The 24596-nt window shown below is 38.3% G+C and overlaps 1 protein-coding gene across 1 annotated transcript in view; it reads left to right on the forward strand.

Annotated features, from left to right (window-relative positions):
* The window catches only part of LOC124555630 (calcium-dependent secretion activator-like), a 1496314-nt gene that overhangs the window by 519768 nt on the left and 951950 nt on the right, over positions 1-24596 (forward strand). Inside the window, exon 6 of the mRNA XM_047129606.1 lies at positions 12152-12327. Coding sequence (XP_046985562.1) covers positions 12152-12327 — 176 coding nt within the window. The remainder of the gene's footprint in view (positions 1-12151; positions 12328-24596) is intronic.

Here is a 24596-nt window from a genome sequence, read left to right on the forward strand (position 1 = left end):
CCACTCTTCTTATGCAGAGTTTCCTTTACTTCTCTTGCTAAATGTAGAGTTCAGAACATCTTAAACTTCACTCAGAAATTTCTTCCCCTTATGTACTAATTCATTTTGTGTACTGAAGAGTCACCAGGAATACGAAGTGAAATTGCATACTGAATTGATTTAGAATATCTTTTAAGAAATATGTAATACAATTGAGAGACACTATAGTTATAAATAAAAATTCAAATTAATGTACTGAATTCAGTGCAAATTTTCTACACTGTTGTGCTCAAATAGAGCTACTTGTTACTTAATATTGTTTCTACACCAGAATAAATTTGTGAGTGGGACACATACAGTTCTCTTTGTTCTTAGTACCACATCATCATCACCACTACCACCACCACCACCACCACCACCACCACCACCACCACCACCATCATCTTACAGTTTTGTGCCAGTGTCAGTTTCAGCTTGGAACCTAAGCCTCTCTGTCACTACTGTGTCCTGTTTTCTCCCTCTGCCTGAATCTACATCTACATCTATGTAGATACTCTGCAAGCCACTGTATGGTACATGGGGGAGGGTACATTATGCCCATACTTGTTATTTCCCCTCCTGCCCCACTAGCAAACAGAGCAAGGGAAAAAGAAGTCTGCACACCTCCATATGAGCCATAATTTCTCCTATCTTATCTTTGTGTTGCTTGCACATGATGTATATTGGTGGCAGTAGAATCATTCAGCAGTCAGATTAAAATGCCAGTTCTCTAAATTTTCTCAATAGTGTTTCTCAAAAAGAACATCTTCTTCCCTCCTAGGATTCCCATTTGTGTTCCTGAAGCATCTTCATAGCACTTACATGTTATTCGAACCTACCAGTAACAAATCTAGCAGCCTGACTCTGAATGGCTTCAATGTCTTCCTTTAATTTGGCCTGGTACTGATCCCAAACACTTGAGCAGTACTCAAGAATAGGTTGCACAAGTGTCCTATATGCAGTCCCCTTGACAGGTGAACCACTCTTTCATAAAATTCTGCCAATAAACTGAAGTTGACCATTTGCCTTACCTACCACAGTTTTCAGATGCTTGTTTCACCTCATATCACTTTGCTTTCTTTCATTCTTTTTAGCCACCTGGCCTTTGACCTTCCTCTTAGTCTCTCGACTTTCATCTTCTTTGCGTGCATGTTCCTAAGTATTCTTTTTCTTATCCATTTATTTCACATGCCTATACAGTTTAAATCTTTTTTTCTCAATCTTATCTTGCAGGGGGTCCTCAGGTGTTATCTCCATAATACATTCATGTATTATCTTTTCAATTTTTCTTACACGTATCGGACTTATCACATACTTCTTTTCTTTTGATTGCACCTCATACTTCTCCCATGTCTCATGATGCAACATTCTACAGTATACAGTAGAATTGGTATAAAATAAATTTGGTATACCACATTCTTCTTGTCTGTGCGACTTCTTTGTTCCACATACACTATAGATCAAAAGTATCTGTACACCCCTAAAAACATATGTTTTTCATATTAGGTACATTTTGATGTCACCTGCTGCCAGACACTCAATACCAGTGGCCTCAGTAGTCATTAGACATCATGAGAGAGCAGAACTCATGGACTTCGAACGTGATCACATGATTGGGTATCATTTGTGCCATATGTCTGTATGCAAGATTTCCACACTCCTAAACATCACTAGGTCCACTGTTTCCAATGTGATAGTGAAGTGGAAACATGAAGGGACGTGTACAGCACAAAAGCCTACTTGCCTACCTTGTCTGATGCTGACAGAGAACTCTGACATTTGCAGAGGGTCATGATGTGTAATAGGCAGATGTCTATGCACACCATAACACAGGAATTCCAAACTGCATCACGATCCACTGCAAGTACTATGACAGTTAAGCAGGTGGTGAGAAAACTTGGATTTCATGGTCGAGCAGCTGCTCATAAGCCACACATCATGCTGGTAAATGTCAAACGATGCCTCACTTGGTGTAAGGAGCATAAACATTGGAGGATCGAACAGTGGAAAAACGTTGTGTGAAATAACGAATCGCGGTACACAATTTGGCGATCCAGTGGCAGGGTGTGGGTATGGCGAATGCCCGGTGAGCATCATCTGCCAGCGTGTGTAGTGCCAACAGTAAAATTTGGAGGTGGTGGTATTATGGTGTTGTCATGTTTTTCATTTAGAAGGCTTGCATCCCTCGTTGTTTTGCATAGCACTATCACAGCACAGGCCTACATTGATGTTTTAAGCACCTTCTTGCTTCCCACTGTTGAAGAGCGATTCGGGGATGGTGATTGCATCTTTCAACACGATCAAGCACTAGTTTATAATGCATTGCCTGTGGCAGAGTGGTTACGTGACAATAACATCTCTGTAATGGACTGGCCTGTACAGAGTCCTGACCTGACTCCTATAGAATACCTTTGGGATGTTTTGGAACACCAAATTCATGCCAGGCCTCACTGACTGACATCAATACCTCTCCTCAGTGCAGCACTCTGTGAATAATGGGCTGCCATTCCAAAGATACCTTCCAGCACCTGATTGAAAATATGCCTGTGGGAGTGGAAGCTATCATCAAGGCTGAGGGTGGGCCAACACCATATTGAATTCTAGCATTACCAATGGAGGGCACCAAGAACCTGTAAGTCATTTTCAGCCAGTTGTCTGGATACTTTTGATCACGTAGTGTAATTCCTCTCACATTCCTTATAAAGCTCTCAGCTTGCCTTACATCACTTACATCATTATCATTTATTCTACATTGCCACGGAAAAGCCATCAATTTTCATCCAATGATGGCATATGCCACCTCTGGGATACTAGAGGTACTGCTAATGATTTCAGCATTATCGGCCAAGAGAGAGCATAGTGGCATAACTACCAGAGCGCCATCTCTGTCTACCCTTTAAAAGGAAATGTTCACATCAAGAAGGCTTAGTGTGGTGCAAAAATGTGAGGAAATCAGGCAACCATGCCACAGAGATGTACTCATGCTTCCTACAATGAACTGAGCAAGTTTGGAAGGGGTGAAATTGTGACTTTTCAAGTGGCGGGATGGTCCTTTCAGAGAACTGCCCCACAAGTGTGCTGCACCCGTTACGCAATGATTCTGAGGTCAGTGGTCACATGAACATTTTCACACCTGTAGACATGGTTCCAAACATCCATGCAGCATAGATGCCTGTTAGGATTGTCATATTGTAAGAGCAACAGTGGCAGATCGTATAGCTACCACAGCACAGATAAGAGGACTTGTGAGCCCACATGTTTCAACACAAACTCTCTTGAACAGGGTATTAGCAGAGGGACTTTAGGCAAGCATACTCTAGCCCATGCCTCAGCATTGATGTACACAGCTCAACTAGTGCTGTCAGAGGATCATTTTAAATTGGAAGGTGGAGTGGCATGCTGAGGTCTTCAGTGACGTAAGAGGATTCTGCATGCATGCAGGTGATAGTGCAATTTGTGCATACAATATAGACCTGGTGAGTGCTGTCTCATAGAGTGCTTCAGCCAAGACACACTGAATACACCCCAGGCCAAGCTACAACTCTCATTCACTTTGGTGTTTGTGGAGGACACACTAACCAGCGCTCAGTATGTGCAGAATATTGTTCGTTCTTCCATTGTCTGGAGACAGGGAGGTGACTTCGTTCTGGGTGGAGTCATTCCTGATGTGAAAAGGATCCTTCCGGATGCCATGAAGAGCACAGGGTGCAGCCAGCTGCAGGTGGTGGCACATGTCGGCACTAATGACATGTGTCGCTTTGGATCTGAGGAAATTCTCTCTGGATTCCAGCGGCTATCTGATTTGGTGATGGCTGCCGGTCTTGCTTACGAGATGAAGGCAGAGCTCACCATCTGCAGCATCGTTGACAAAACCGACTGCGGACCTTTGGCGCAGAGCCGGGTGGAGGGTCTGAATCAGAGGCTCAGACGGTTTTGCGACCGTGTTGGCTGCAGATTCCTTGACTTGCGCCATAGGGTGGTGGGGTTTCAGGTTCTGCTGAATAGGTCAGGAGTTCACTACACTCAGCTGTCGGCTACACAGGTAGCGGAGGCTGTGTGGCGTGGACTGGGCGGTTTTTTAGGTTAGAAGGCCTTGGGGAAAGTATGGGATGGGCTGCAATCTCAAAGGGTGCATGGCAAATACAGGACGTGCTTGGATCAAGGAACAGTTGGAATTGTAGTTGTAAATTGTTGTAGTTGTGCTGGGAAAGTCCCTGAGCTCCAAGCGCTAATAGAAAGCACAGAAGCTGAAATTGTTATAGGTACAGAAAGCTGGCTAAAGTCTGAAATAAGTTCTGCAGAAATTTTTACGAAGTCTCAGATGGTGTTCAGGAAACATAGATTAGGCAGAATTGGTGGTGGAGTTTTTGTGTCTGTCAGTAGTGGTTTATCTTGTAGTGAAGTTGAAGTAGATACTCAGTGCGAATTGGTATGAGTGGAGGTTATACTTAACAGCCGGACTAAGTTAATAATTTGCTCCTTCTACCGACCCCCAGACTCCGATGATATAGTTGCTGAACAGTTCAGATAAAATTTAAGTCTCGTAACAAATAAATACCCCACTCATATGGTTATAGTTGGTGGGGACTTCAACCTTCCCTCGATATGTTGGCAAAAATACTTGTTCAAAACTGGTGGTAGGCAGAAAACATCTTCCGAGATTGTCCTAAATGCTTTCTCCAAAATTATTTCGAGCAGTTAGTCCACGAACCCACGCGAATTGTAAATGGTTGCGAAAACACACTTGACCTCTTAGCCACAAACAATCCAGAGCTAATAGAGAGCATCATGACTGATACAGGGATTAGTGATCACAAGGTCGTTGTAGCTAGGCTCAATACTGTTTCTTCCAAATCCACCAGAAACAAACGCAAAATAATTTTATTTAAAAAGGCGGATAAAGTGTCACTTCCTAAGAGACAATCTCCATTCCTTCTGAACTAGCTATGCAAATGTAGACGAGATGTGGCTCAAATTCAAAGATATAGTAGCAACAGCAATTGAGAGATTCATACCTCATAAATTGGTAAGAGATGGAACTGATCCCCCATGGTACACAAAACAGGTCTGAACGCTGTTGCAGAGGCAACGGAAAAAGCATGGGAAGTTCAGAAGAACGCGAAATCCCGAAGATTGGCTAAAATTTAGAGACGCGCGAAATTTGGCACGGACTTCAATGCGAGATGCCTTTAATAGGTTCCATAACGAAACATTGTCTTGAAATTTGGTAGAAAATCCAAAGAAATTCTGGTCGTATGTAAAGTACAAAAGCAGCAAGACGCAGTCAATACCTTCGCTGCGCAGTGCCGATGGTACTGTTACCGACGACTGTGCCCTTAAAGCGGAGTTCTTGAACGCAGTTTTCTGAAATTCCTTCACCAGGGAAGACGAATGGAATATTCCACAATTTGAAACACGAACAGCTGTTAGCATGAGTTTCTTAGAAGTAGATACCTTAGGGGTTGCGAGACAACTCAAATCGCTTGATACGGGAGAGTCTTCAGGTCCAGATTGTATACTGATTAGGTTCCTTTCAGATTATGCTGATACAATAGCTCCCTACTTAGCAATCATATACAACCGCTCGCTCACCGATAGATCTGTACCTACAGATTGGAAAATTGCGCAGGTCGCACCAGTGTTTAAGAAGGGTAGTAGGAGTAATCCATCAAACTACAGACCTATATAATTGACATTGGTTTGCAGTAGGGTTTTGGAGCATATACTGTATTCAAACATTATGAATCACCTCAAAGGGAACGATCTATTGATGCGTAATCAGCATGGTTTCAGAAAACATCGTTCTTGTGCAACGCAGCTAGCTCTTTATTCGCACGAAGTAATGGCCGCTATCGACAGGGGATCTCAAGTCGATTCCGTATTTCTAGATTTCCGGAAAGCTTTTGACACCTTTCCTCATAAGCGACTTCTAATCAAGCTGCGGACCTATGGGATATCGTCTCAGTTGTGCGACTGGATTCGTGATTTCCTGTCAGGAAGGTCGCAGTTCATAGTAATAGACGGCAAATCATTGAGTAAAACTGAAGTGATATCAGGTGTTCCCCAGGGAAGCATCCTGGGACCTCTGCTGTTCCTGATCTATATAAATGACCTGGGTGACAATCTGAGCAGTTCTCTTAGGTTGTTCGCAGATGATGCTGTAATTTACCGTCTAGTAAGGTCATCCGAAGACCAGTATCAGTTGCAAAACGATTTAGAAAAGATTGCTGTACGGTGTGGCAGGTGGCAGTTGACGCTAAATAACGAAAAGTGTGAGGTGATCCACATGAGTTCCAAAAGAAATCCGTTGGAATTTGATTACTCGATAAATAGTACAATTCTCAAGGCTGTCAATTCAACTAAGTACCTCGATGTTAAAATAACGAGCAACTTCACTTGGAAAGACCACATAGATAATATTGTGGGGAAGGCCAGCCAAAGGTTGCGTTTCATTGGCAGGACACTTAGAAGATGCAACAAGTCCACTAAAGAGACAGCTTACACTACACTCGTTCATCCTCTGCTAGAATATTGCTGCGCGGTGTGGGATCCTTACCAGGTGGGATTGATGGAGGACATCGAAAGGGTTCAAGAAAGGGCAGCTTGTTTTGTATTATCACGTAATAGGGGAGAGAGTGTGGCAGATATGATACGCGAGTTGGGATGGAAGTCATTAAAGCAAAGACGTTTCTCGTCGCGGGAAGATCTATTTACGAAATTTCAGTCACCAACTTTCTCTTCCGAATGCGAAAATATTTTGTTGAGCCCAGCCTACATAGGTAGGAATGATCATCAAAATAAAATAATAGAAATCAGAGCTCGAACAGAAAGGTTTAGGTGTTCGTTTTTCCGGCGCGCTGTTCGGGAGTGGAATGGTAGGGAGATAGTATGATTGTGGTTTGATGAACCCTCTGCCAAGCACTTAAATGTGAATTGCGGAGTAGTCATGTAGATGCAGATGTAGAATAAAGCTTACCCATACACTGCCTGTGAAATTCAACATGCTCTGCAAGATGTGCAGCAACTTCTCTGGGCTTGCCTCCAATCACGCACATGTTTGACATGATGGGACGAGAAGTGACCAGTACGACTTGTCAGCCAACAACTCTTACAGACCTATGTGCACAAATCGAACAAGCATGGCATTGTGTGTCCCAGGACAGTATTCACCATGTGTATGATTGACTGGATGCCACAGTCAGCACCTGTGTTTCCATTTGTGGAGACTACACCATGCTGAAACTCTCATTAATGTGGATGTTTCAGGATGGGTACCACTGAACTGCTTGTAGTATTGATCTGTAAATGTAATCATTTTATGTATCCCAGATGCACTATTGCAACAATAAATCTTGAGTGAATTTGGAAACCTCTAAAGGGGGTGTACTAATTTTTTCCAGCCATGTGTTTCCTGTATTATTCTTTCAACCTCTTTCAACAACTCCTTGCACAGCATTATGTTTATTAGAAGTCTATTTCTTTATCATGTTGTTACCTCCAGCTCATGTTTTTTCACATTAAATTTTAGGCTATACTCTTCCACAGCCCTTCTTCCTGTACAGAATTACCTCTGTAGTTATACCTTGTTACTTTGCCACACCATCAAATCATCAGCAAACAACATTGTTGTCATCCTGTCTCTGATCTCTGTCACTATTTAAGTTATATCATCATCTATTACCACTATGAAATGTAAAGGAGATAGTGCACTTCTCTGTTTCAACCCACTGCTCTGCTTCAACAATGCTGTTCTCTTTCCTATAACTGACACATTCATACTTCACTGGTACTGTTATCTTACTCCTAGACAGACAGATAACCATAGATGAAAGATAGACCTGGAAAGCAAGGTGCTGGTCAAATGATAATGATCCCCTCCGTCTTCTTGAAGGATATTTTCCAGCATTTGCGTCAGCTACAAAGAAAGAGGAGAATAGAACAAGCAGGTCCAATGTTTATGCAGCAAAAAATATCAGAAGATAATCATGTTACCAAAGCAAAGAGTGTGGTGATGTTAGACTGTGTGCATCTTCAAGCTTGGAAATACACTATACACAGTGAAAATTTTTATTTTCTGAAAAAGTTTTTTTTTTTAATTATTGTGTTCTGAAACACCTTTTGAATAAACAACAAAACTTCATATCTGTAAATCAAATACAAATACAGTTATCTTATATCCATGTCTTTCACCCCATTTTTATTCTCAGAAAAGTGCCATATGGAATACAAGTGTGTCCTGAATTGAAGTAGTTAAGAGGTTAAAATGGTTTTCTACTAAAGATTCAGATGTATTGCATGCAAAGACAAACATTTAATACATACACAGATAATAAATATCTGCTTTATATTTGAATATGTGAATAATGGTCAAGAGAATGCCCCAGGCATAGCAATAATACATTTTATTATGATAATAATTATAGAAATGATGTACTATAACACACAAAGCTGCTGTATAATTATTTTTAACTGTACAATGGTTTTCAGGCTTGTACAATTAACAACAAATTATACAGTAGCTCTGAAATTTGTGGAACACAATCAACAAAAATTATTTTGAATGCACTCAGTTCCTGCTACTTTTTGGGAATAAACACTTCTCTAATAACATATCTGTAATTTTTTCTGTTGTCCTTAGAACCTTTTTTTCCGATAATTCATATTTGGCAGTATAAAAGCTTTTGTAATTGCAATATACTTCAGCTTTTTTCGTAAGTAGGTCAAACTGATTAACTGTGAAACACAAACTGCAGTACATCTATTGATCTACTATTTGAATAAAGTAGAAAAAAAAGAAGTATGTTAGTGGTTGGTTTCACAACCAGTGATGTTAATTTATATGGAAAATAAATTATTTCTGGGACTTAATGATTGTAGCATTTAATCCACAGTTAAAAATATGTTGTCGGTATTCTCTTATAAATTTACCAAATGGCAGGCAATTATTGAACTATATTAAAAAAACGTAAATTAATTACAAACTACGATGTGCACACACTTTATTCAATATGTAAAGGTCACTACAGATATTCAGATTTAGGTTATGATGTGTTCAATATCCCTGCCATCATTGGCAATGATTTGTTGCAGACAAATAGTAAAATTCTGCATAACCCGCTGAAGTATCAGAACATCGATGCTGTCGATGACCTACTGAATGGTTTTTTTCAGCTCAGTGATGGTTTTAGGGTTAGTGCTGTATACCTTATGTTCACATCTGGAGAATATAGTGAACAATTGAGGCCTATACCAGTGGCCTCTGGGTACCTCGGAGCCCAAAGTGCTCCTCCAACACATCAAACACTCTCCTGCTTTGATGGGGTCGAGCTCACATCTTGTAGAAATAAGGGCCTCATTGGATAATGGGGATGAAATTATCTTCCAAAACCTTCACATACTATTCGGTTCTCACCACGACATCAAGGAATATTGCACCAATTATTCTGTGATTGAACATTGTACACCACACAGTACACCGTTAAGGGTGAAGAGACTTCTCAATTGCAAAATGTAAATTCTCGGTCCCCAAAATTCACCGATTTTGCTTATTGACAGACCTGTCCAAATGAAACTGGGCTAAGCTGATGCAATGCGCATACAAATTCTTGTCATCCCCCATGGCCAACTGTGCAGTCTGAACACCCTAATGCAAACCATTCAGAAGATATAAAATTTTATTTCATGTAGTTCAATAATTGGCCACCAGTACCTGTAATCTATTATTCATTATAACTGGAAGTATGAAACTTATAAAATATTCAATTACTTTTCTTGAGTATCAGTCACATGCCTATTGTTTCTGTGCCTTTACTGTAAGAGCTGGTTAAGTGATTGTTGAAAGCAGCCTACTTCTAAAACTATTTTCCTTCTTTCTAAACTCACTTTGTTATGTAGAACTTCTTTCAACTTATATTTTTCCATGAAGTGTGGCAACGTAAATATCTGCTTTATATTTGAATATGTGAATAATGGTCAAGAGAATGCCCCAGGCACAGGCAACAAATGTTTGTGTGTCTGTTCAACAATGTATCCCCAGAAACTTCTTTTTTTTTTTTTTTTCTTCACATTACGTGCATTGTGCTACCACCTGCTCCCAGGTACTCCATATCGGTAGTCATTAGACATCATGAGATAGCAGAATGGGGCGCCCCACAGAACTCATGAACTTCAAACGTGGTCAGGTGATTTGGTGTCACTTGTGTCATACGTCTGTATGCCAGATTTCCACACTCCTAAACTTCCCTAGGTCCACTGTTTCTGATGTGATAGTGAAGTGGAAACATGAAGGGACACGTACAGCACAAAAGTGTACAGGCCGACCTCGTCTGTTGACTGACAGAGACTGACAACAGTTGAAGAGGGTAATACGTAATAGGCAAACGTCTATGCAGACCATCACACAGGAGTTCCAAACTGCATCAGGATCCACTGCAATTACTATGACAGTTAGGCAGGTAGTGAGAAAACTTGGATTCCATGGTCAAGCAGCTGCTCATAAGCCACACATCATGCCGGTAAATGTCAAACGATGCCTCGCTTGGTGTAAGGAGCACAAACATTGGACAATTGAACAGTGGGAAAATGTTGTGTGGAGTGACGAATCACAGTACACAATATGGCGATCTGATTGCAGGATTTGGGTATATCAAATGCCTGGTGAACATCATCTGCCAGCGTGTGTCGTGCCAACAGTAAAATTTGGAGGTGGTGTGTTATGGTGTGGTCATGTTTTTCGTGGAGGGGACTTGCACTCCTTGTTGTTTTGTGTGGCACTGTCACGCCACAGGCCTACATTGATGTTTTAAGCACCTTCTTGCTTCCCACTGTTGAAGAGAAATCCAGGGATGGCAATTACATCTTTCAACACACTCGAGCACCTGTTCATAATGCATGACCTGTGGCAGAGTGGTTACATGAGAATAACATCCATGTAATGGACTGGCCTGTACAGAGTCCTGATCTGAATCCTATAGAACACCTTTGGGATGCTTTGGAACACCGACTTCATGCCAGGCCTCACTGACTGACATTGATACCTCTCCTCAATGCAGTACTCCATGAAGAATGGGCTGCCATTCCCCAAGAAACCTTCGAGCACCTGATTGAAGATATGCCTGTCAGAGTGGACGTTGTCATCAGGGCTAAGGGTGGGTCAACACCATATTGAATTCCAACATTACCAATGCCGGATACTTTTTATCACATAGTGTAGGTTGACAAACTGTTATTCTGTTATGGAATATAATCAGTGATAGATAGGACGGACTATCAGTTGGGTTTCAGTCGAAGTTCTTTATTGTAAATTACCACATAAAAAATAGGACTAGTTGGACTTCTGGTTTCTCATCCTCCTTAAAAGAAGAAAGAAGTACTTTAAGTACACATTCTCAAAACACTGATTCCATAATCTGATTAAAGCTAATTGATAATCAGACTTAATCATGGCTTATATTTCGTTAAGGATACTGAGATATCATTATAAGGATTCCACTGCAGAAAATGTTCATTACACAATTGTGAAACATATTGTTTTCATGCAAAATGTAATATCATCTAATATTTCATGTCTGTTTCATGTGCACATTTGAAAAAGCATATGACAGGAACCATTAAGCCCCATCACTCATTTGAATCAATTGTATCTTAACCAACACAGAACCATGGAAGTAGGAATCATTGAATAAAATTTAATCATCTCTAGAACTGTATGTATACTTCCATACTTTTTAACCACTTGTTGAGGAAAATACAATATAATTCTTTTTATTTGTCAGTTTGCTTACATATGATGTTAAAAGATCTGATTGTAAAGAACAAAATTGTATGCTTCTGTCTCAGAATGAACAATGAATTGCAGCAGAAACATTGTGTTTTCTTTGTATCCTTATTTAGTTTTAAACTGAATGTATTTCCCCTTTGCCTGAAATGATACATATAATCGACACTCACATTCTTGACAAATTTTCTATCGGAACGTACATTTTGATAAGACCTATGTTTATTCCTCTACAATCTTAAGATAAAATGTTTCATGTAATTTAATGTTTAGTTACTCTGCTTCCACTTCGCAGTTGTTCTACTTTCGTGATGTTTTTACTGATAGACATTCACAAATTAAACTTCTTTGTTCCAGAGCTTCCTCAAAGGGGATACACAGATAATGGCAGATGAGGCATTTCAGAATGCTGTCCAAAGCTATTATGAAGTATTTCTAAAATCAGAACGTGTATTAAAAATGGTACAGTCTGGAGCTTGTTCTCAGCATGATTTTCGAGAAGTCTTCAGGAATAACATAGAAAAGAGGGTTAGGTATGTCTCTACATTTCATATAAAAGTCCTTATAATTAATCATTTTGTTGGCTGATGTAAACTTACGTAAGACAAATACCTGTATTAATAATAAGACTGGTTTTTGCTTCAGGTCCCATTTTGTGTTGCTTTAAATTACTAATTTACAAAATTATTATTCAGAAATTCATAAATTCTGAATCGATGAATGTTCCTCATTCAAGGAAAACCACTAGAGTTAAGTAATACTTTATTAGTGTAATAGCACAGAGGAAAGAAGGGAACAATTGTAGTATTATTGCACCAAATCAGTTTTCATCCCACTTTTGGTATAAAGGGTATTGGCATCTTGTCAGATTATCTGTTATCTTAATATCTCATAAATGGGGAGGTGGGATGATGTTAATGTTGAAAAATGACTCAGATCCAACAGTAGGAGAGGAACCATCCATGACAAAACAATTTTACTGAGAACTGACTACCAGATGGTAATCAGAGAGGTTGCGTACATGTTCACTAGATGGTCTAGTGCAGTCCATAAGTAAAGGGATTCTCAAATAGCTAAAGCTGAGAAATAGCTATTTTAAGTAGCTGCAACTGAAAGTGAGTGCTGGAACAAAATGTTCACAATCACTGCTGCAAATTACAGCACAATTATCATTTCTTTCAAAAGTGTAATGAAAGCCAAGATTCGTAGCAGATACCAGTGTAGTGAAGGCCTGTAACACTGTGCCCTTTTCTTTCTGTGTGTACCACAGCCATGAAGATGAAGATGAAGATGACGATGTCAGATATTAATGTCAATTGAAATTGGTCATTCGAATTGTTATATTTTGCTGGGAGGCACCTATTGCAAATGGTTGTACCTTACTGTTCTTGTTAGTCATTGTTTCCAGAGATATTCAGGAATGTTGATACAGTCATAGATTGCATTGTGGTGTTACTGTGAAGCTTAAACCATCCCAACAGTGGTAAATTTGGTCTACCACGTAGTGTTTGTGTTGCATTGCACAACTTCCCAGTGTCTGATGTATCCTTTAGGTGTGCCCATGATTACTGATACACAACAATGCTAACTAGAATGTGGCTTAAGGTGAAATATATTTTGCATATCAGTTACTTAGAGTTTTATGCCAACAGTTTCTATCATATCCTACACCTAGTGAAATTCCTGTCTAGTTAACATTTTCATAATGAACAATAGATGCACTTGTCATAATTGTGACTGACAGGTATTGTTGATATAGCTATAAATTTTCTCCACAAGCTTACATAGCAACACTATCAATGCTACAGGCAACATTTACCGTATATGTCCATAGCATATTGATCACATCTTTAACCATTGGTATAATTTTCACTGATGGAAGTATTTATGCAGTTTCAATGTTATATACATATTATCAAGGTTCACTACAGTTTTTGGAAATGATTGTAGATAGAGATTATGTAAATTTTGATGAAAATACTGTATGTAAAATACAAAAATGCAATAAGTCCTGAGAACAAGGAATGGACATAAATACTTAATTTAAAACAGTCAAATACAATTTATACATTGTCTAGAAACAAGCTGAATGAAGATGATAAGAGTGGGAGAAAAAGGTGATACACACAGATATCTACCCTGTTTAATTAAGTTAAGTGCCTAGGAAGGCAAAGCCAGTAAATATGTCAAAAGCATGGGGGAAAAATGGAATGAATCAGTGAAAGGGGAAAAAAGAAAAGGTATCAGGAAGCTGGCAGGATTGATATCAGAAATAAAAATACAATGACTGTTGTGACTTCACCACAAGAAGTGACTAAGGAGACAGCAAAATCTTGCTAAGCACTGGTGCCAACTGACTACATTACTTTACTGCCTGTGTTGGTCTTGTGGATTCCAATTTTATATACAGTGGTGAGGAAGTTCTACAATTAGCATTTATTTAATATTTATTCTAGGTTATGAACAAGTTAATTATGGGAATAGACAACTGAAAGACTAAAAACAGATTAAATGAATAAATATGAGCCATGATCAGAGAGGGAAAGAAGCAGCTCAGTAATTAAAAGAATGCCAGATCTCTCTGAAACTGGAATGAACCTCTCACACTGGTTGGTTGGTGGAAGAAACAGATGGAATCTGTGTATTATAATGTGTAATGTATAATGTGTTTTGCACATATATATTATATCACTGTCCACATTTACTCTTACTGATAGCCTTAAAATATCACTTTAACAACTCAACATTTTTTCTCAGCAGTTGATGTATGGCACCTAACAAGAAACAGTCATGTGTAGAATACAAATAAGGTAGATGTATTCTCTGTGTTCTTTGCTTAAATAGGTCTCGTGGCTAAAAGGGTTGTGGTACTGATTACATGATAAGTGAGGCAACTTATACAAAGTGGACAACAACTTTAATAAGAACTACAGGACTTCATTAGAAACTCAACTGCAACTTGTGCTTATCAACTATCCTCAAAGCAAATTTTACTCCATTCCATTAAATAAGTACCAAATGCTTTTACGACTCATATGTGTATATCTGATGCACCCAGTTTCATTAAAAAAGTGATCAATGGATTAAAAGTAAATAAATAAATACACTGCTGGAAAAAAATTAGTGCACCTGGAAAGACAATGTTGATTTTGATCTGGCGATGGCACATGTCACCTACAGTATGCTATATGTATTTATAACAGTTTCAACAGATAGCACAGTGGCACAGCTACCAGAGCAACAGCTCTGTCTACCCAGTAATAGGGAATGCTCACAGCCTGAAGGCTCAATGTGGAGCAAGCATGTGAAGCAAATAGGCAACCATGTCATGGAGACACACTCATACTTCCTACAGCAAACTGAATGAGTTTGAAAGTGGTAAAATTGTGTCTTTCTGAGTGGTGAAATGGTCCTCTTGGAGAACTGCTATATATGTTGAATGTGCTCCATCCATTGTGCAATGATTCTGGTATCAGTGGTCACATGAGCATTCCCACATCCATATAAGTGGTTCTGAATGTTCACACAGCACAGACACCCACCAGGATTGTCACATTGTAGGAGCAGCAGTGGCAGATCATACAGCTACCACAACACAGATAAGAGGACTGGTGAGCCTAGACATGTCAAGAAACTGTTGTGAACTGGTTTTACTGTGGGACTGTGGGCATGCACACCTCCAACCGGTATTCCACTTATGCTACAGCATGTATATGCACAGCTCAGTTGGTGCCGTTGAAAGACCACTTGGAAGGTGGAATGGCAAGCTGTGGCCTTGAGCGATGAAATCAGATTCTGCCTGCATGCAAATGATGGTTGTCTGTATGTACACCATAGACCTGATGATAACTGTATCTTAGAGTGCATCATCCAAGACATACTGACCCACCTCAGTTCTTATCATCTGGGGTGCGATATTGCGATATGCTATAGCTCTCGTCTGCCTTTGGTATTTCTGTAGGGGACACAAACCAGTGCTTGGTACATACAGAATGTTGTTAGACCTGTTCTTTTGTTGTTCTTGCAACAGGAAGCTGATTTGTTGTTCCAACAGGATAATGCTTACCCACACATTGCCCGTGAAACCCAACTTGCTCTGCAAGATGTGCAGCAGTTTCCCTGGCCAGCATGATCTCAGGACTTGTCTCCAGTCAAGCACGGGTGGGATATGATGGGAAGACAAGTGACTTGTGTGGCTCGTCAACCGATAACTCTTACAGAACTATGTGAACAGTTCAAACAGGCGTGGCATAATGTATCTCAGGACAGTATTCATCATCTATTTGACTGATTGTATGCTGGAGTCAACAGCTGCAGTGCCACTCTTGGAGGTTACACCATGTACTAATATGAATGATTTAGCATGAGTCAATACCTGGTACCTCAGAAATCGTTTGTGCTCTTAATCTGTAACTGTAATCATTTCATGTACTCCATATACATTGTTGCAACAATAAACTTTGAATGAAGTGGAACCTATAAAAGGGTGTACTAATTTTTCTCTCTGGCAGTGTAAATAAATTCATCATTAATAAGACTCATTTCATCAAAGGAACAACAGTTTTCAGGAACTCTCATGCTATATATCAAGTTTTGTGTGGCTGCTGATCAACAGAACAGTAAATATTTCAGTTAGACAAAACTGGCATGGGTATGCAGTATACTATCATAAAAGTATTGTCATATTGGAAAGGATTTTCTGCAGCAAAATGCCAGAAGCTTGAGAAAATGTTTGACACAAAAAGCTATTTGGATTATTCTTCTCAGAATCAGGACTTCCAATGTTGTCAAGTATGATTACATTCTTAAATAAATACCAATATTTAACTCTGTGAGACCCAGAGTTAACCCACTATCGATACTAGTTTTTCCTACTGTTATCACCTTTATTCTCTCCCTCTCCCTCTCCCTCTCCCTCTCCCTCTCCCTCTCCCTCTCCCTCTCCCTCTCCCTCTCCCTCTCCCTCTCCCTCTCCCTCTCCCTCTCCCTCTCCCTCTCCCTCTCCCTCTCCCTCTCCCTCTCCCTCTCCCTCTCCCTCTCCCTCTCCCTCTCCCTCTCCCTCTCCCTCTCCCTCTCCCTCATCAACATTGTCATCATCGTCATCATAATTCTTTATGTTCTTCCATCATTTTTCTGTTCCATGACAATTATTCTTTCTTGAGTTTTCATTATTATTTTTTTCTGTTTTTTCATTCTATTCTCTTTCTCCAATCATTCTATCTGACCATCATATCAGCCATCAGATTTTGTATCTTGTGGTATTAAAGAGCTAGAGTTTCATAAATGTCCCCTCAATAGTTGTAATCTGTTGCAGTCCACTCTTTGATTTCCTCTAGTTTTCTGCTACTACCTGTCCATAAAAAAAAAGTGGAAAAACAATGGTGGTGCATCCTCTGGAGTCTACTACTTTATCACGGAAAAAATAGTGTTCAAGGAACCTTTTGTGTTACAAGAGGAACTAATAATTAGTTTATGTACTGATCTCCAGTAGATCATGAGTACTCCAACTGTATTTCCAATAAAAATCACCCTAGTGTCAAGCTAAGTTAGAAAAATATCATTACTGATTTAACTCATGTGGAAGTAAAATTATCTTTCATGTAGATAAGGTAACATTCAGTTACAGTACTTGTCAACTTGTTGCCAATACAACAGTAGGTATACAACAGTAGGTATGAACTGATTTCCAACATTTGTTTTCTATCCTAAAAAGTTTTGCATAAAACTGTTATATTTGTCTTTATATTGGACTTGATCTATAAGCAACACAACTGAATGATCCAAATACAAGCATGTCTCCTTGTGTGTCCTTATGTGCCTATTTTTAGCATATTGTCCAAACTTTCTTTTTTTTCTTGCCACTGGGTGAATGATATTTGATTATGAAAACTGGTAATTCTGTACCTCTTAACTCCACTGTATAGTCATACCTTCTTATGATGAATATTACCTATTTACCCACTTTCTTATGTTTAAAATATACTTTAATGCAAATTTCCAGTAGGAGGCTCCCACAGCCTGTAGTTATTTACCAAAAATCATATTTTACAATTACTAGCAGCTATGAAAAACCTTTGCTAAGGCTAACAGTTTCAATCATCAGGCACAACAAGATTTTAAATCAAATTGTTTGTATGAATACATACAGGATTAGAGTGGCTCTTACTGGCACTTTTAAAATTTTTGATAATTTTTCTTTTGGATGCACCCAGTTTGGTTCCATTCCACAGAAAAATAAGCTCTGTGAAATTTGGGCTCAACAGGAGGTAAGGGAGGGGTGATACTGGTCATTGAAAATAGGAAAATCCAGGAAAAACACTTTCGCAAAATATTACTTTTGCATGATAAATTCATTCATTACCTAATGTTGGAAGGTTGTTTACTTCAGTCTCGTTAACTGAATGCGTTCTCATTTCACAGATCAGATTGGTCGGGTGGCGTGACGGGTCAGTGACCCCCAACACAGGTAGAGAGAGGGCAGAGCGAGCCGAGCCGTTCTTTTTTACGACCCTACCTGGACCACCCCATTCATCTTTCACTTTCAAGGGAAGGTAGCAGTTGTAGCAAGTACAATATCATCATCTTCAGTTTGTTAATGGGAGATAATTTATTTGCTCGGGTATTGCTCGCATGAAGTCACAGGAATCAAACTGCCATTTGTCAAACAAACATCACTGGTTTTCTTTTATGATGTTTGGATTTGTGAATTAACTGAGCAGTGAAGTGCTCCAGTAGCTGTGTGGAAAGTGATTACTTATTGATAAAAATCACCAGTTCTGACACAAGTGCAAGGAAACTGCATACCAAAGTTAGAAGATGTGTAGCAACAATGGAGGCAACTACAAAAACATGCTAAAAGGTCATCAGATATTCATAAGTGAAATGAGACAACTGTTTTAAAAAACTGGATGACATAATGCTTTGATTATCGTTACTATTGAAGGAAATAGTTGGTATTTGATGAATAAGTGGTTAAGAGGAGGCCCAAGTTTGAATATGAAATTAAAAAATTCAGCAAGTTAGGTGTTGATGTTCTTATAACTTAAATTTTACACATAAATGTATTTGAAAATAAATAAAAAATGCCGTTTTCATTCAATGTTGATAATTTTACACCTATATTTGTTGTCTAATGTGCCACAGAAAAGAGCAGGCAAAATATGTTAATTAAACTCTTGCTGAATGGGGCCTTCAATCCTATGTCAAAGCATAAGTGAGATTTGAAGTCATAGCATGTTATAGCATTTTGAATATCACAGAAGAAGGTAGCTGAATTTTGATAAATCAATAGTTAAAAGGAGGGCCAAGGTTGAATATGAAATTTAAAAAATGCAGTTAATTCTATATTTATGTACTTATATTATAAATTTTACACATAAATGTATTTGAAAATGAAGTAAAAGAAAACTCCACTATTCATTCAGTGCCAGTAATTTAACACATATTTTGATCATTTAACTTACTATGGAAAAGAGCAGGCAAAAACTGCCCATGAAACTGTGGCTGAAAGATATTCTCAGTCCAGTATTAAAACATAAATTCTTGTCAAAACAGCATCAAGTATGGGCTCTTTTGAAGGTGTGTATTTTGAGTGAAAATTTTTTGGAGAAAGACATCTTGACATATATCTTGTAATCAACCGATATATGAAATTGCTCCCAGGAGTATTTTAGAGGAAAAGTTGAGCTGTAGAAAAACAGATCCAACTGTATCAGTCCTGAAAAACATTTTAGAAATTTCCCAAACTGGATTTCAGCATGGAAAAGCCAAGGAATATTTAGATCAGGTTGATTCATTTTGAATTGTCGATTTTGTTCAATATACTTTGATAGAATAATAATGGTCTGTAGATGATAATATCTGATTTTTAGAATTAACTGCAGTCTGCTCTGTCAAAGCAATATCTCATTAAGTATCTTCCTGCACCCCAGGAGCTATCCATCATGCCAGGTGGGAAGGGAAGGCTATTTATTGCTTGAAAACTTTGTTCCATTATGACCTTGAAATTTTGCCCTTAGAAAAGAATGCAATCTATGATATTTGTAGCTCCCTTATTATTGCATATGCCAAAATGTGCTTGTGGGCTCATTCTGAAGCAAAAATACTATATTTCTATTTCAGTGCACTCTAAAACATTAACAAATATCATCTCACTGATGATATTTCTCATACAACTTAACAGAAAGTTAAAAATCATTTGTAGTACCTGTTTCCCTTTCTGCTGCCTTGGCCATCTTTGATCATAGTTTTGGCTAAAATAAAAATGAAAGTGATGAATCCAGTGAATCAGCATGCAGAACCATCAGAGAAAAACATTAAAAAGTTTTTGTAGGAACTGATCCAATCCCACAAACATTCAATAAGGAGATTGAACAGTATGTTTGTAGTAAAATACAAATACTTTCTTACTGTATTTGTCTGAAGCAGTCAGTTCATTAAGGGAGAACATCCATAGTGATACAAAAGTGAAGGTTGTGTCAACACTCCACTCCTAGCTAACAAACTGAAAGTTGTGAGTGCTCTAGCTGAGAGAGGTGTCAGATTCATGGAGGACTACAAGAAATAATTTTACAAAAATAATAAACAGAAGCAGTATATGCTTCAGGCTGCATCTGACTAATGCTATAAATTTCCAGAGCATAAATAGATTTTATCAACAAATAAGCTTTTCTAAAGAAAAGTGATTTTCTTATCACATTTGTTACACACATATTGTATATACCTAGTGCATTTGTAGATTGTATTTTTTAAGTTATACACCACTTTTAATTATGAAGTGGAAAATAATAATGTCATTGGGAATCAACTGCTTCTGAACAATATTTTTTGAATAAATAAATATTTTATGCAATTTCACTCCTTTTTCTTTTTCTTTAAATGTAGGAACCAAGGGGCACCCTTTCCCCTTTTCCTATCGAGTCTTAAGTACACACAACTTACTTTCTGTATAATGGAACCAAATTGGGAGGTAGTACAAAGAAAAAATCAAACTCGAAAAATAAGAGCTTCTCTAATACATGATGTTTGATCAAACATCACACAATGTCAGAAATGCAATCTAAACATCAGAACCTGAAAAATAAAATATAAACATTGTTCAGTATACCACATCTCAATAATAATAATAATAATAATAATAATAATAATAATAAAATATGATGCATCAAGTTTCTGAATACTTATAAGACGTTAGAACAGATTGTTATTAGTTACGTGAACCATGACTAGGAAGAGTTTTCAGTGAATACAGAGCTGCGCCTGTTAGCATGTTCTACAGTAAAGAACCTGTATAAAAATGAGCTATGGAATGCAAACAAATTATTCCAACATCACATTGAATACACACTAGTAGTTTATAGAATTCAATTTTAGAAAAATCTTACCATTTGCTTCAGTGTACTTTTCTGGTCTCTTTCTAACATTATGAGTAACACTTTCTTGGGTGTTTTGAAGTAGTGTATGAGTATTTAACTTCATAATATGTGCAGCTAATAAATATTATGTGTTCAGTTTTCTTTATAAATGTTTATTTTAAACCATTTCCACTAAGAAAAATGAAATAGAGTAATGAAAAGCAAACTAGTAACCATTGAAGGTGACACATGTGACCAATTTACTGTGCAAGAAATGAAAGATTTTGATCAGGTTGTTCCATTGTTATGGCTTGGTAACTGGGCACCAATGAATACCCATGAGCTTGTCCATGGGCAGGTGCAGCTGGGTTTTGCTACTGATCAGGCAGCCCTATAATATGAATTCATACTTTGTTCTGCTGCTCTGCATGTGCATGAGCCATTTTCCCACACCCGCCTATGGCTGATTGGCCAAGGCATACAGTTGTGTATGATGTGGCCACATTCCCTGACTGCCCACGCATGAGCTCCTTGCCCACCCCTGCTCACCTGAAACCATGGGTGCCCAGCTGCCCACAGGCAGGCACACACACTACAACAGCCTGATGTAGATCATATATCACCTTACAGATGTACTGTGTAATGTCTGCAGCATGCTAGAAGAAAATACTCATAACCAAAAAACTTTCTCCAATGACACAATAACAGAAACTATACATTTAACCATTATCTGACTCCTGTAAGGTAATTCAGTAACGTAAGTGGTGCAATCAATGGTTTGTCTCTCACATTACACTGCTGATATTCAGAAAAGTTATGTTGAGAATTAGTCTTCACAGTGGTTCATACATTTTCATCACGCAGCTATTGTGAGTTATCGATGTTGGTCACACCGTCACACACGAAAATAGTTTTGCCACTCAACAGTATAAATTAAATTTATCAACTGTTGGCACTTATCCGTCAAGAAAATTTCAAACTCTAGATGTTGAGCTGCATCACCTGCTTGAAAGTTATGCAGTACCTGCTGATGATGAAAAGAAAATTAATAATCTTGACATTATGCTTTTGACACTTCTATATGTGGGATTTTTTTTTTCGTGTCAGAAGCACCATGGATACAGGAATATAAAAAAAATGAATAGCACACAGAAAAAAATTAATTACAGGCATATGAAAATATATATAAAATATATATACAAATATGTGTGCACAGAAACAAAATGTTATAGGCATTTGGCCCATAAGCGGGCTACGTCGACAGCATTTGGGGTTGCCAACATCAGATCCTCCAAAGTGCAGTGTGAAGGACATTCAGGGCAGTTATACATGTGCTGGGTCGTCTGCACCTCTCCACAGTCGCAGAGATTAGATGTAGTAGAATATCCCCACTTCAGAAGGTTATCTCTTGACCATGCAGTGTTGGTGCGTAGCCTGTTTAGTGATCTCCAGACCACCCAGTCCTCATCGTAACCTGGTGCCAATTCTTCCTTTGGTTCCATCCAGTGCCCTTCTCCCGACTGCTTCCATCTCTCCACCCTAGATCCAGGTTGGTCGCTAAAATCTTCGGTTGCTCTGAGAAAACTGCGTCTAAATTTGAAGCATTTGGTGGCTGGCTGAGTTTTGTGGAGGGGGTGGCTCTCTGCCATCTCAGCCCTCGCTCTTTCACTATAGGCTGCCGCTTCTCTTCGCACTGCAGGAGGTGTGGGATGATGATTTATAATAAAATATTCGATGTGAATGTCATAGGATTACACTATTGTTTCTTGATATTGTTCCAGATGTATATTCATAAAAAATCTTTGTTTAAACTGGAATCTGCACAGTCTCAGGAATTTAGATGAAAACATGGACAAACATTCTTGAATCTAATGCTTACAGCCAAGGATATTTGCATACAATTCTTCACAATCATCATGAAGATTTCCATTACAAATTAAATCCAATATTTGTGTATTCAGCACATGTAAAGATATATAGCATTTAAAATACTTATAGTATGGTGGATAATTGAAAACATTATTTCTACTATGTCACACAAAACTTCCTGCAAGTTTTGTGTGACAGAGCAGGAACTCTTGAGACAGTGAAATGCCTCTGAAATTGAAAATTGCTTTTAGAAACTGCCACATCACATCAACCTACAGTGCTGTAGAATGTAAAGTATTTTGCACAGTATTCAATTCTGTCAGAGCTACACAAAATGCTTACCTGAAACATAACTTACAGATACTAAGTGTACTTAGACAATAATGAATTAAAGGAATAATAGGAAGGCAGTGAAGTGAGCGATACATTACAATTAATGTTGAACTGCAGAAGAATATATCTGTTCTTCCAGAATATATTAAAGAAATCTTTATCCATTTAAATGTTTTGCCCTGCATAACAAAACATTTGAGGTTCTGTTATCAAAATTGCCTACATTTCAGGAGTACTATGCTGGCAATATAATAGTCCAGGAGCCCTTGACAAAAAAGTACAACTACTTTAAACTGCTTTGCATCTTAAAATGTTGTTATTGATGACTTCTACACACGCATCTATATCTATACTCTGTGGACCACCACAAGCTGCATGGCAGAGGGTACACCCCTTGTGCCACTTATTAGAGTTTCTTCCTGTTCCAGCCACATATGGAGCACAGGGAAAATGATTGTTTGAATGCCTCTGTGCATGCAGTAATTATTCTAATCTTGATACCTATGTGAGTGATTGTATTATATTCATAGAATTATCATTGTTGGATGTAACAAACAAACCAAACAAATTTAATCACAGAAATTTACATTGATGGTTCACTCCTGACCTCAAAAAATTAAGAACACAGGTTGTCAATCTCTACAACAGACAAAAGAACAGAGAAGAAGACAGACTTCAGTACCTTCAACAAAAGAAGAGGTACAGATCAGAATTTGAAAACAGAAACAAATGGCAAATGATAGCTATATTCAGCAAGCAAAAAACCAAATGCAAGGCTGCTTGTAGAGTTATCAGATCAGAATTGGGCAATACTAATAGAACCACGTATGATGCTACCAATATCACACCCAATGAAATGGGTAACTTTTGTACTAATTCAGATAACAAAGGACACACAGCTGACCAAAGTTACAACTGTAAATCAGGCATTAGTAAACACCAAGAATAAAATTTAAAAAAGTTATAAATGTTGCACAAGCAGTCTGAAACAGCTTCATTCAAGTGGGCACAAATTGCTGTCACTGACATTGCAATAACCATAGCAAAATTCAACAACTCAGAATCAGGAGACTTGTATTATCTGTCAAATTTTGTTATTAAAAAGATAGCAGACATTACACAACAATGCTCTGTAAACTAATAAACTGGATTTTAATAGTTATGAGTTATTCTTTTCCAGCCTGCTTAAAAATAACAGTAGTTGTTCCTCTACATAAAAAAGGAGACAAGTCATGTCCCAATTACTA

Source organism: Schistocerca americana, chromosome X (assembly GCF_021461395.2).
Source record: "Schistocerca americana isolate TAMUIC-IGC-003095 chromosome X, iqSchAmer2.1, whole genome shotgun sequence".
Taxonomy (NCBI): Eukaryota; Metazoa; Arthropoda; class Insecta; order Orthoptera; family Acrididae; genus Schistocerca; species Schistocerca americana.